General features: G+C 40.5%; 2 protein-coding genes across 4 annotated transcripts in view; both read right to left on the reverse strand.

Moving 5' to 3' along the window:
- The window catches only part of SOS2 (SOS Ras/Rho guanine nucleotide exchange factor 2), an 80,358-nt gene extending 74,251 nt beyond the window's left edge, over positions 1–6,107 (reverse strand). For both annotated transcript variants that reach the window (XM_038544663.1, XM_038544662.1), the window contains exon 1: positions 5,957–6,107. In XM_038544663.1, coding sequence (XP_038400591.1) covers positions 5,957–6,043 — 87 coding nt within the window. In that variant the 5' untranslated portion in view covers positions 6,044–6,107. The remainder of the gene's footprint in view (positions 1–5,956) is intronic.
- Positions 6,108–10,466: 4,359 nt separating this feature from the next.
- Positions 10,467–14,115, reverse strand: part of L2HGDH (L-2-hydroxyglutarate dehydrogenase) — a 38,786-nt gene continuing 35,137 nt past the window's right edge. For both annotated transcript variants that reach the window (XM_038544666.1, XM_038544665.1), the window contains one exon: positions 10,467–12,539. In XM_038544666.1, the coding sequence (XP_038400594.1) occupies positions 12,344–12,539 (196 nt within the window). In that variant the 3' untranslated portion in view covers positions 10,467–12,343. The remainder of the gene's footprint in view (positions 12,540–14,115) is intronic.

Below are 14,115 nucleotides of genomic sequence, written 5' to 3' on the forward strand. Positions count from 1 at the left end.
TCGTTAGCCATTTACTGATACAAGAAACACTACATAAGGAGCAAGTTTTGGGAGGAAGAGAAGGAGCTCAGAATTGGTTGAGATTCCTATCACACACCTATGTGGAAGTCATCCAGAAAGAAGTTGGTTATCCAAACACAGGAAAGAGGACTGAGCCAAAAATAAAAATATGGAAATCATGAGATACAGATGACATGCGAAGCCATGAGGCTGGATGGGATCTATGAGTGACTGTAAGTAGAAATTAAAGTCCAAAAACCGCCCCTCTGGGGAGGTCAGAATGATATAGTTTGGGTAGAAGAGGAGGAAGACCTAAAAGGAACAGCCAGAGAGAAAAAGCCTGCAGAGGTTGGTGTCCTGGAAGCCAAACAAGGAAAGGATTTCAAGAAAGAAGAGTTCAACTGCCAAATGCTGCTAATGGGTTATTTTTAAAAGAATTATAAAGTGCTATAGAAGAGGTAATGTTTTAGTTTACAAACTGATTTAGTGAAGAAAACAGGAAGAATCAAAACTTTACTTAGAAGAGAATACTAGAAAAAAAAAGAATACTAGTATTCATATCTAGATCTAGATGTTATTTTCATTGTTTTGCTTCATCTCCACACACTAAAATGTGAAGTGTATAACACATTACATATTTCAAAGGCTTTCTACTATTATATGTTCTTATGTGAAAGAAGAAAAGAGTTTTAGGTTGTTAATTTTTAACGTGACTACATGAGATAATGCTAAATCCATTAGTTCCATTAAAATTCCTTCCTGATTCAAATATGCAGGCTAACAGAGGATATAATCAAACTACTGTTCCCTTGAAAGAGAGGCCATGGTTAATATAAAAGACATATACTTGATTTATGTCAAGTGGTAACACAGGTAATGCTTTGGGTAGTCAGCATAAAACACTTTAATGGAATATTATTGCTCCAAATATACCATACCAAAATTAAACTGAAAATAGAGGGCGACTACTAAATCATGGCTGACAGGGAGCTAAATGCAGCAAGTTAAAATGCGTTCCTAATGCTCATCCAGTTCTGGCTGAACCCCTTGGGTCAGTTTGGGTCATTATTAGTTTGGAACAATTCCAAATGACTCGCTGGAGTTCTACTGTTATATTCAGTGGCTTTAGGAAATCCAGGACAGGCCTGACGTCACATACACAAAAATCATAGGACATCCTATTCATTTCTAGCTTTTGGTTGGAGTGATCTTTTAAAAAAGCAATTTTGATCAAGTTAATCTAATTATTTTGTTACATAAATAATACTACAAGGCTTCTTATTCTCAGGTAGAAACCTTAACCTGGTCTACCAACTAGCCTCTTCTTTTCATTTTGTCTTAGTTTTTTAAAACCAGTCAAAATTTCTCTCAGGCTCAAAACCTTTCTTACCTCCCCTTTGTCTTGTTAATTCCTATTGATCTTTCAGATAATAGTCCTTTATCGTCTGTCCTTCCCAGGCCTCTCCCACAGAGACATTTAGAATAGAAGCTTTATGAGAGCGGGGGTCTCACTACAATCTCAGTATCAAGAGTAGTGCAGGACACCCAGGAGGCATTCAATAAATACTTAAACATATCCTCCAGAACTCGGCACAAGTGTTACTTCCCTAGAGAAGTCTTCCTTGAACCTCTGATGTCAGTGACACCAATTTTATTTTCTCAAAGCACCCTATCCTTTTCTTCTGGGTACAGAAAGATCCAGAGTAGTCTTTTAAAATGGTTCCAAGACACTGTAGTACAAAGGCAGAAACACTAAAATCTTTCAGAGTTCACAAAAACATTTTTTTAAAGATTTTATTTATTCATTAGAGAGAGAGAGAGAGAGAGAGAGAGAGAGGGGTAGAGACACAGGCAGAGGGAGAAGCAGGCTCCACGCAGGGAGCCTTGATGTGGGACTTGATCCCGGGACTCCAGGATCAAGCCCTGGGCCGAAGGCGGGCGCTAAACCACTGAGCCACCCAGGGATCCCCACACAAAACCATTTCTAAACCAAAACCTCCTATCCTCTTCTTCCTTGCCATAGACTGCTATTTAATTAACTCAGACATTGTCTCATACCTCTTACATTTTAGACAGATATGTAAAGGCAAACTGTAATGTTTGGGACTGGGAGTTCATATTTAACCTGAATTAGAGTCAGGAACAAAGTAATTCAATCAATCCTTTCTAAGTCTCATGACATTTGTAACTACAGATAGAAAAACGAGAGATTTTCTTTTCCACAATTAGCCTGGTGAAGAACACCTGACAGAAAAGGCATCTACAAGGAAGTATCAGGAACTAAAAAAAACTTTAAGGCATGTTTCCCATATGTAGAACGCTTACACTGATTTTTTTCAGCATATAATCAATATACCTACACAAAGTACCAAAGGCATTTCAAAGACACAGGTAATAAGCTGCATTTACAAGTATATCCCCACGCTTTTTTTCCTCCCAAGTAATACAATAACTTCAATGTTCTTGGGGAGTAGTGGTAAAGGCATTTATGTTTCTGGCTCTTTTAAGGAAGATACATAATTTAGCAGTAATGTTAACAATCCACGTATTATCTATTAGTAATGTCATTTCCCTCTGCTTTACCCTTTGTAGTTTATGTATTTAAATGCTCTACCTAAAGTTGCTTTAAAAGTTAAAAAAAAAAAGTTAAATAAAAACAAAACAAAAAGTTAAGGAACACATTTCTATTTCCAAAATTATTTTTCCATAAATCTATTATGTTTGTGTTTCTATGTAGTGAAATAAATATTTAATGTTGGTGTAAAAAAATTCCCTGTATTTTCGGGGTCAACAACAGTGATTTCACCATATAACCTGATTTTCATAAAAATTAGCCAAAACTTGAAAATAAGCAAAGGATATTACAGGTGTTTTTCAGTACAATGCTGTGCTCAAACCTCTGAATACGCTCTACGGACTGGACTATTTTGCAAATCTGTAAGATTAACATTGAGATTTTTGTCTGGTACAGATACAAGTAATTTCAAATCGGTGGAAAAGACAATCCAAAACTTACTGTTTATATTCCTACAGGATATTAACTAATTTTGTATCTAACCCAGCAATCCTATCTTAATATTACTTTATTAAATTGCCTATAAATACTTACCTCCTACAATTTTCATATAGTTCCCTTATTAAATAATAAGTTGAATCAAAATCATGGACACACATTCATTTATATTTGTGTGAGTCATGATTTTAGCTTCCAGAAAATTTAAGTTTTAGAGGTTTCACCAAGATGCCCAAGTAGAATCGGATAGAACCGATTAAACTATATTGCTCTTTTCACACACACATATATTCATTATGTAACTCTGAGCTCCTAATTGCTATCTATCTCATTTATATAAACCAAAACCAAAAAGTTTAAAATCTTCTAAACACCTTTAGAGCAGGTCCCCTGCTTTTATGTATCTTTGTAATCTTAGTTCCAGCATGGTGCCTACTGCCTAAGATGTGTTCAATAAATGTTAATGTCAATTATACTTCAATTAAAAAATACAAGGATAAAAGTAAAGTTCAAGAAAAAAGAAAAAAAAAAGCTAAATGAAGTGTCCCACATGTTTAATGGAGGAAAGAGCCAACTGGAGGAGAAAAAACCCTAGTAGTCCAATACTACTGCTACTCTACTACTACTAATCTCAGTAGTCTTTGAAATTGTTAGCTGGAAGAAGGAAGCAAGCCAAGTTCTACATGCTTTGAATGTAAAGACAGAGCCTTTCTACAAATGGTGGGATTTTTCATTGTACTAAGGTATGGCTGGCAGGTACATTCCAGAATGTAACACATCCTACAAAGGAAGAGTGAACCTTGAGCTCCTTATGAGCAATAACTCTTAGCAGGCTCCATAAACCTACGTGTTGCAATACCACAAATACCCAAATGCTACAAAACTAGACATAATCCAAATTACTAACACCAAAAATTTTCCAAAAATATGAAAAATGTCTTCCGTAGCAATATATCTCAATTCTGTAACAGTAAATTAATGAATAGAAGTTGTTTTCTGAATTCATTTCACCACAAAAGACCAAATTTTCTTAGATGTATTCCATAAGCAAAGGATCTACGAGAACTGTGGTACAAGACAATACAGATCTGTAAGACACCTGAGCTCCAGATAAAGGAGCACAGCATAAAATGCAAATTAACAGTCTCAAAGCAATGGACTAGGATGTTTGTTCTGGCTTTGTTGTCAGCCTAATCTGAAGAAGTAAATCTGTCTCTGTTCATGGGGGATTATTAGGGTCAAAGCTACCCAATGAATAAATTATGCAACACACATTCAAATACTATTTGCTACCATAAAGTACCAATAGGTAGATACCTGCATCACACTGCCAACAATACATGCCTACCACCTTCTGCTGAGTGCAATTACTCACATCAGAGTCGGTTACTATCTAAGCATATCCCCTTTTACTTTTCAGCTCAGGCTGGTGTTCATTATCACCACTCAGCAGGCTTCCATTTCTTTCCCTCTCCTTGTAGAATCAGGCTGCCCATGGAAGTAAAGTCAATTAACTTCAACACCTAGTATGCCAGTGAAATGATAACTGCCCCTAGTTACCTCCACCAAGGTATGAAAAGGCACGACTTTGGGAAGCCCGGGTGGCCCAGCGGTTTAGCGCCACCTTTGGCCCAGGGCCTGATCCTGGAGTCCCAGGATCGAGTCCCACCTCAGGCTCCCTGCATGGAGCCTGCTTCTCCCTCTGCCTTGTGTCTCTGCCTCTCTCTGTCTCTCATTAATAAGTAAATAAAATCTTTAAAAAAAAAAGAAAGAAAGAAAAGGTATGACTTGGTGTTTGGCCCAATGAAGGCAGTATCTCCTTGCGAGAATTATGAAAACAATGGAAAATCTGAAACTCTGAATGTATGAGGAAAATGTTCTTACCTTTAAAATATACTTCTTCCTTTCACTTATAGAAATTATACGAAGATTTATTTTCAAGTTCAGTCTTTTAAATTAATGTTTATTTTTTATTACTTTAAAATTCATTCTTGGATATTCTGCACAAAATGCAGACATACTAACCCCTTTGCATCAATGGCAATGGAAGCCCATGTTAAGCAGGATTGATGTCTAATCCTTCAGTCTCTAAATTCGTCTTGACCTCATAATAAGGTTTATTATAAAAATAATAGTATGGTTATTACCTAAATTCACAAATGAAGGCTCATCTCCAGGAGAGAGATGCACCCAGGGGATACACCCAAACTCGAAAGGTTGATTTTTTTTTTTAAATGGGGCGCGTTTTTGCCTCCTTAAAACATTTCAAGTTCTAAAGTGCACCCACTGAAGAAACACCAAATTTCTTAAATCTCTTGTAAACAAGTAGGACACCTTTCGCAGGAAGTGAGGAAGCACTTTAAATTTCCCTCAAGAATTGTAAAACGAGTGTGTGTATCAGGGCTCCCTGACATTTCACACGTGAAACACACCGAGCGTACGAAAAAGTACTGCCTCATCAGTGGACGCTCTTGACAAGCCAAGTGCCTAAAGGAACACCCCCAAAGTGCCTGATTAAAAGTAATTACCGGGCCTGGATATGAACTTTTGTTTTAGAAACTGTGTAAACACCAGCGAGACTTTCTCTTGCCCTAATCCAGCCTGAGGACAACAAATTGGCCAACGGCGGAAGTTGCCTGACGAAACGACTGCAACATGAAATCCATTTTTACGATCATAACAAAACCTTCCTTCCGGGGCCAGGCAAAAACTTGAGAAAACGTCCTTTTGGATGCAACAGGCAATTCGGAGCCCCCCAGACAGGGCCGGCCCCTGAGCAATGGCCCGGCCCGCGGGACCCGAGCACTGGGAGAACGCGCAGCTCCCCGTTAGAAGCCCGCGGGGGCCCGGGCCCGGCACCCCCACCCCCCACCCCCCGCCCCCGCCGCCGCCGCCCGGCTCAGCCGCCGCAGCCCCCGCGGCCGCCCGGACACCAGCACTGACCTTCCGCAGGGCCGAGACCAGCAGTCCCCGCCATTTCGGACTGTTCTCTTCGCTGAAGAACTCGTACAGCTGCGGCGCCTGCTGCATGGCCCCGGCCGCAGCGCCTCCGCATCGGGGGCGGCCCGCGGACCGAGCTGGGCCGGGCGGGCGGCCTGACAGGCAGGGAGCGGGCCGCCTCGCCTCGCCTCGCCTCGCCTCGCCGGCCGCCGCCGCCGCCTCCCGCCCGGGCCGCAGCTCCGGCCGAGGCGGCTCGGGGGCGGCGCCGGCGGGCGGGCGCTCCGGGGGCGGTTTCCTCGGCCCCGGCGGCCTCGCCTCGCGCGGCGTCCGCGGAGGAAGCGCGGCGGCCCGAGGGCCCGGGCGACCCCGGCTGCGACCGAGACGGCGGCCTCCTTCCCCGGCGGCGCTGGCCCGCTCCTCGGGCGGCTCCTCCTCCTTTGTCTGGGTTCGCCACCCGGCGCGGGGCACTGCTGACCTCGCCCCCGCCCCGACTCCCGCTACGGCGGCGGCAGCTCGTCTCCTCAGCGCCTCATCCCCGCCCTCCCGACAGGCAGCGCCGCCCGGCCCGCCCGAGTCACCTCCAGAGGGCCCTGGGGACCGAGCGGGCGTGCGCTTCGGGCGGGCGAGCCCCACTCCCGCGCACAGCGCTGGCGGCCGCCGTCGGCCCTGCGGCAGCCGCGCACCGCGCCCGGGGGCAGCCGCCGAGCTCCGGGCTCCGGCAGTCGCCGCTCGGCCCGCCCCCTGGGCCCGGCGCTCATTATCCCGGGTCGCCGGAGAAGCCCCGCACGGAGCATGCGCGCCGCGGAGCGGGCTGAGGCGCCGGCCGGTCGCGGGGTGGCGGGGTGGCGGGGCGGCGGGGGCTCCGGGGCCGGCCGGCGGGGCGGGGGGGGGTCGGCCCGTGCCGGGGCCCGCCGGGGGCCCTTCTCACAGACCACCCCACTCCACTGCGTTTTACACCCACGCTCCCCTCTCTCGACCTTCCCGAGACGGGCCTGATTCGATGCCACTCTCGGAGCCCCGGTATCGCGGTCACGGGAAGAAGTTGAGGATGGAGAGACCGCGTTCGGGCCGTGTGCTCTACAGGGCTGTCGTGTGTCTAGGAGATGGTGAACTGTCTCGTCGAGTGAGGTCTCGGGGATTGAAGGCGGTGAGACGTGGGATCAGCAACCGGCAACGAGGAAGGGAAAGGCAGAGCAGGGTTGGGGCCGGGGGGCGGGGAGTCTGTGCTACACTTCACTTCCACGGTTGGTAACTAAACGATTATCCTTTCCCAAAACACAAAACACAGACCAATTTGTCATTTGGCAAAATCAGAATGGCAGAGCTGGAAAACTCATTTTTCTAATCCAAGTATCCACTGAATCACGATTTTCTTCTAATAAAGCCACAGACATCCGCATTCCGAGGTACTTGGGAAAAAAGGATAGTGAAATGCTTGCATTTCTCCAATTACTTTTTCAATCAGTGATGGCAAAGACTTTGGCTTATAGAGACTGTCTTCGCTTTTTTCTCCTTTTCCGGAACTCCAGCTGTATCCTAATGGGGTGTCAAACTATTAAACTGTGATTGTATTTTCTTATAGGAGAGTGAAGTTGTTAGCGGTAAGTTTCATTGTTGGCCAAGGATATTGGAAGCCTTCTCTGAGCCAAATCTGGCCTGAAGACACTCTGTTTATCCAAACTATATTTAAATTTTAAAACTGCTAACATTTTAAAATCAAGAGATTTTATATAAAAATGGATTTCCAGCTTCTCTTGACAAAAATCTCACAACACCGGGCCCTGCTGCACTCCTGCAAATAAATAATCATCAGGCACTGGGTTGTGGCTGTCCTCTTTAGAAAAGTACGCCATCCCATTTCCAGTTGGCTATACTCCCTACCTGGCACTCTTCACCCTTTTATATAACCTGCCTAGTCTCTACAGGCATCTGAGTTGTGATCTCTGGGCTAGGCAAACAGAAATATGATCCATGTGCATGTGGGGATAATCCAAGAATGACACCCATAAAAATCGCAACCAGACAAATGGGCCATCTAGAATAAAATGTTGGATCCGAACCCCACACTCTACACTAGGATAAACTGCAGAGTGTCAAAGACTTAAATGTAAAAAATTAAAACCATAAAATAATTTGTTAATAACTTAAGTACAAAAGACTTTTCTACTACGATATAAAATCTAGAATATTGATAAACTGACTTTAAAAATGAATGGGAAAAAATCACAAGGTAAGCCAAAAGGTAGGTGACAAACTGGAAAAAAATATTTGCAACTCATTTTCTAAATAGTTCATTTCCCTAATATCTAAGAGTTCCTACAGGGGCACCTGGGTCACCAGAATTTTAAGCATCTGACTCTTGGTCTCAGCTCAGACAGGTCTCAAACTCAAGGTCGTGAGTTGAAGCCCCTTGTGGAGCTACACATGTGGCCTACTTAAAATAATTCCTATAAATTAATTGGACTAAAACTAAAGGGAAAAATGGATAAAACATATGAAAAAATGGTTCACAGAAAAGGAAATATAAATGTCTCTTAAGTATATTAAAAATGCTCAATTTCACTCATATTACAAAAAATTTACTCTATTAATTTTGTACCTATTAGAATAACCACGCACATCAAAAAGCCTGATTATATACTATCTTGGTGAGACTATGGGGAAATGGGTACTGTAATATATTATTCATGAGAGCTTAAATTGGTTCAACCTCTACCAAGGGCAACTTGACCTATCAGGAAGTTGTGCCCTTTGACCCAGCAAATTCTAATATGTCCTATCGGTATATTCGCTCACATGTGAAACGATTTAACAGCTATTCACTGCAGTACTGTGACAGCTAAAACAAAAGTACCCCAGAAATAAACAATTTAAATTATCGTCAGTAGATATAAGGACCTGGTTCAACAAATAATAGTAAATTTATAGAAAAGAAGCTGCAAAATCATTCAAAAAGAACCAGGCCAGGGATCTCTGGGTGGCGCAGCGGTTCGGCGCCTGCCTTTGTCCCAGGGCGCGATCCTGGAGACCCGGGATCGAATCCCACGTCGGGCTCCCGGTGCATGGAGCCTGCTTCTCCCTCTGCCTGTGTCTCTGCCTCTCTCTCTCTCTCTCTATCTCTGTGACTATCATAAATAAATAAAAAATTTTAAAAAAACCTTTAAAAAAAAAAAAAGAACCAGGCCACTGTGTTCAGGCCACTTGAACATTATCAGAGACAGTGCAAAGTGAAAAGAGCAGGGCATATAACATAGTATGTAGAGTATCCTACCACTTGTGTAAAAGAAATGGAGGAAGAATTTTATTATATATACCTCTATGAGGCTGAGCAAGAGATATTGACAATTTTTGTTGCATCAGGAATGAGAACTAGGTGGCTTGGAGGAGAGGAGATATTTTCATTGAGTACATTTTGGGGACTTTTGAATTTTCAACCATTAATGTTGTACTTATTCAAAATGTTAAATTTTTAAATAAATTTCCAACCCCATTATAAACACTTGCTTCAAGTGTTAAAAAATAAATATTGGGGGACCTGGCTGGCTCAGACAATAGAGCCTATGACTTGATCTCAGGGTTGTGTTTGAGCCCCACGTTGGGTATAGAGATTACTTAAAATCTTTTTTAAAAATGAAGTATTAAACACAAAGATACTATACTTGATCATAAATTTGAGTTAAAATTAATATGCTATATTAATTATTTGATAAATAGTAATTTTGTCTTTTTAGAATTTAGAATGGCTTTTGGGAGATAACTTGAATAATCTAAGCACATTTCAAATTTTAAAAGGCAATGAAAATTTTACCACTAATATTCTCTCACTGAAAAGCATTTTCAAGAAGGACTTACTCAACATTTCTCCTATTTACTCTCTACTTCCTCAATTTATTTAAAGCTACAAGTGCTGCCAGTCAGAAGCAAACCAAAGCAATGCCACAGGAAACAATAAATGTCATTGTCACTCACTTTCATGGTTTGTTGCTGTAGCTAACTCTGGTCCTCTTACAGTTCACCTGCTAAAAAGAGCAAGCTCTCAGACTGATCATTTGCCCTATAACCCTTACGGGAGGCTTATACCCAGAAACCCAACCCTGTAAGAGATAGCATACCAGAATGTCTTCCTCAGAGAAACTATAATTATTTATGAAACTCCTATTTGATTGATTTATTGTCCCTTCCACCTGTAAAGCACTGTGTGTTTATATGTTACATATATATATTCTGCTATGGAACAGAAACAATGTTCCCTGGTGCTCTCCAGTATGAAGACATTGAGGTCAGCCAGATGGTGCCACCATTACCGAAAGGAAACTAAGTGGGGAAGTGCTCTACTTTTTACCTAAAATATAAACCTAATTTTTATATTATACACAAATATACTTTTTTCATTTTTTAAGATTGGCTATATAAATGATAGTTAATGAAAATATGATAGTTCATATTTCACATACAAAAAACTTACCTGAATCAGAGCTTCAATGAAACAAAAAATTATGTTCACAACACCAAGGCTCATTAAAATATTTTAATATTAATTTACATTTTTCCTCTCTCAAATACACAAAACTTTTAAATTTCATACCAGTATTACACAACAAAACCCGATTAATATAAATATGTTTTACAAACAGAATAACCTACACATTCAAAACACTTTCAATCATCTTTTTCACTTGTTTTTTCGGGGTATGATATAGACCCAAATGGAATAAGGGCTGTTTTAATTTAGAAGAGCTATTTTTGTAATTTCAGTCTTTCACAGCTTAGTATATATGCAATCTCACTGTTTATGAAATAAAGAATTGTAAAATTTTCCATCTCTTAATAGTCTTGTAATGGAACAGAAAAATATCCTGTGTGTCACATTTCTTGGAGGAATCAGTTGTTATGAAGAACCATTAAGGCTGGCTTCTTCTGTGAGTGGTTTCTGAATGCTTTCAATATGCTCATCCCAGTGTCAAATAATTGCCTAGTCTATACCTGGGATGTGCTACTTCTCGAACATGAGCTGGTGATGTAGCCTTTCAAATTAATGGCTGAGGTAGCTCAAACAATATAATCACTGAGGCTTGAAGTAAAAAGGAAGAAAACAGAAGTTTTTCCTATCAGTCAATATGCACATCCTTACTCATCTATCACACAGATTTGATGAAATAAGAAGAAAGAATGAAGAGTAGAAGATTAATCCTGAGACAGTATATATGAGGGAATGGATGAAAATGTCTCACCTAAATAGTGGTTCTGTAATAAAAGTTTCCCCAATCAGTAGGCTGCCATAAATTCATTTATATTTCTATTTTCCAACTTTCTGAACTGCCAGAATTATTTCAACAGATACCACACATGTATATACAGTATACAGTATTGGCACTGGGCCACAATAGAAAATACTCATGAAGTATACATGAACGTAAGGCACTTTTGCGGTTTACAAAAGTGAATGCCTCAGTTAGGTATTTCTCCAAAATAAAGAAATATCGTCATAAAAGTTCATAGGATCCCTGAAAACCAAGTAGGCATGAATAATTAGTGATCTTGGCCAATATTTGAGAAAGTTGGTATGACTGAAAAACAGAGATATAGAGGTAAACAATTTTTAAAATTAGAGTTCTATATATCAGCATTCAGGATTCTAAAACTGCTCTCATAAAAACCTATCAGTTCTAAGTTCTTTTAGTTTCTCAACCACAAAAGACTAAAGAGTAGGCAATTAACCACTCATACGGTAATGCTGTTTGGATTTAGTGGTAACTGCACACTAAGTCAATTATAAAAAAAAAACTGGGAATAATAAAGGCTTTATGTTTCTTTTGCAAAGTCAGTTCCTGCAAATATTATAGCTAAGATAGAATCTTATTCAAACTACTTAAAAATGTGAAATTTCATATATTTCCTTTAAATTAAGAAGTTTAAATCTCCAAATACAAATACTGTTGCTCTAAATAATATGAGCTTTCCTATACTCTTCAAAATTAAAAGGTTTGCAACCTACAACACACTATATTTTTTTTGTTCAGTAGAGAAAAAAAAAGCTTAGATATTATAAAGGCAAAAAAATGAAGGGGATAATCAATTTTTTGTGCCATCGTTCCCAGAAATTCTAGAAGAGCCAAATATCTAGATCATGGTTAGTGAGGAGAGGTCAAAAACAAAAGTCAGGGATTCAGGACAGATACAACTGTACCTTGCTTCTTTATTCACAAAGTAAAAGAGCATGGACTTTAAAAAATTATAATTTCTATGTTATAGCATTCTAACAATTCAGTTATTACCTAAATGAGATACCTAAAAATGAGATTTTCAAATCATTTTCCTTAAAGAATGCAATTGGTATATTCTTGTTGCTGAATGTGGAAACTAAAATGCATATCTAGCTCCTTACATTATTTACAATTTAAATCTTTGTTGTACTTCATCTGCAATCATTCCAGAAATTGCAAGAGAAGAAGTAGCAGCAGGGGACGGTGCATTTCTCACATGAAGAATGCGATTTCCAATATCCCCAACTCCTCCATCAAATACAAAATCTTCTACCAGATTTCCATCTCTGTCCAGGGCTTGGGCTCTTACTCCAGCTGGACCTCTGCAAAAGCAAAAGTAGTAGTCAACTGACTGGAAGAAATTGGGCACTTTACAAATTGTGGGTTTCAAAGTATTCTTAAATCAATAAAGTATTCTTTTTTTTTTAAGATTTTATTTATTTATTCATGATAGAGAGAGAGAGAGAGGCAGAGACACAGGCAGAGAGAGATGCAGGCTCCATGCCAGGAGCCCGATGCAGACTCGATCCCGGGACCCCAGGATCGCACCCTGGGCCAAAGGCAGGCACTAAACCGCTGACCCACCCAGGGATTCCCTAAAGTCTTTTTTCTTCTAAATGCACAATTATGTGGAAACCCAACAGGTAGGTTTGTGTTTAGCCAAAGGCTAGAAGTTTGTTGCCTGTCAAATATATCCTTAGCCTAGAGCATAATGCCTACCACACAACAGTGTCAATAAATGCTTACCAAGGAATATTTACTTATAAATATGTATTTTCCCCAAAGTATCAGAGAAATCCACAATTAGAATAGATGTATTAATTTGGCTTTATAAAATGAATTTATTATAAAATCAATGGGAATAAATAAGTCTCTTCAGACTAATACAAAGCAAAAAGTAAGAGTTATGTATGTCAGTTGCATTCCTAAATATCCACTGCAGAATTGTATTAACTTTTGTACTTTGATTGTAAATTAAAATTGATGGAGAGCGGTATCTGCAAATGGCAGCAAGTTATTTTTTGTAGTTTGTTATTATTTTTTTTAATTTTTATTTATTTATGATAGTCAGAGAGAGAGAGAGAGTGAGAGAGAGAGAGGCAGAGACACAGATCAGAGGGAGAAGCAGGCTCCATGCACCGGGAGCCCGATGTGGGATTCGATCCCGGGTCTCCAGGATCGCGCCCTGGGCCAAAGGCAGGCGCTAAACCGCTGCGCCACCCATAGATCCCCTGTTATTATTTTCTATAGTTTACCCTTCACTATCAGGATAACCTTCGATTTAACAGAGATGATAGGAAAAGCACAAAAATGAATTAACTTGGCAGCATGTTAATACAGTAAGAGCCTTTACTACTATAAGTGCTTTATAACACTTGAGTTCACAAATTAGTTTTTTTAAAGACAGTTAAAATTTACAGATGAAATCTGAATAAAATATTTTTTTGTATATTTTTTTATTGGCGTTCAATTTGCCAACATATAGTATAACACCTAGTGCTCATCCTGTCAAGTGCCCCCCTCAGTGACCATCACCCAGTCACCCCATCCCGCTGCCTGCCTCCCCTTCCACTACCCCTTCCGTGTTCATTTCCCAGTTAGGAGTCTCTCATATTCTGTCACCCTCTCTGATTTTTCCCACTCATTTTCTCTCCTTTCCCCTATACTCCCTTTCACTGTTTTTCATATTTCATATGTATTTCATATATGAATGAAACCATATAATGTTTGTTCCTTCTCTGATTGACTTATTTCACTCAGCATAATACCCTCTATCCACGTTGAAGCAAATGGTGGGTATTCGTCACTGAATAAAATATTTTTTAATCCAAAAGTACCTCCTGTATACAAGACCAAGCAAAGTGGTATCATATAGTGGATTCATGTGCAATATGGTGG

The sequence above is a fragment of the Canis lupus genome, chromosome 8 (assembly GCF_011100685.1).
Source record: "Canis lupus familiaris isolate Mischka breed German Shepherd chromosome 8, alternate assembly UU_Cfam_GSD_1.0, whole genome shotgun sequence".
Taxonomy (NCBI): domain Eukaryota; kingdom Metazoa; phylum Chordata; class Mammalia; order Carnivora; family Canidae; genus Canis; species Canis lupus.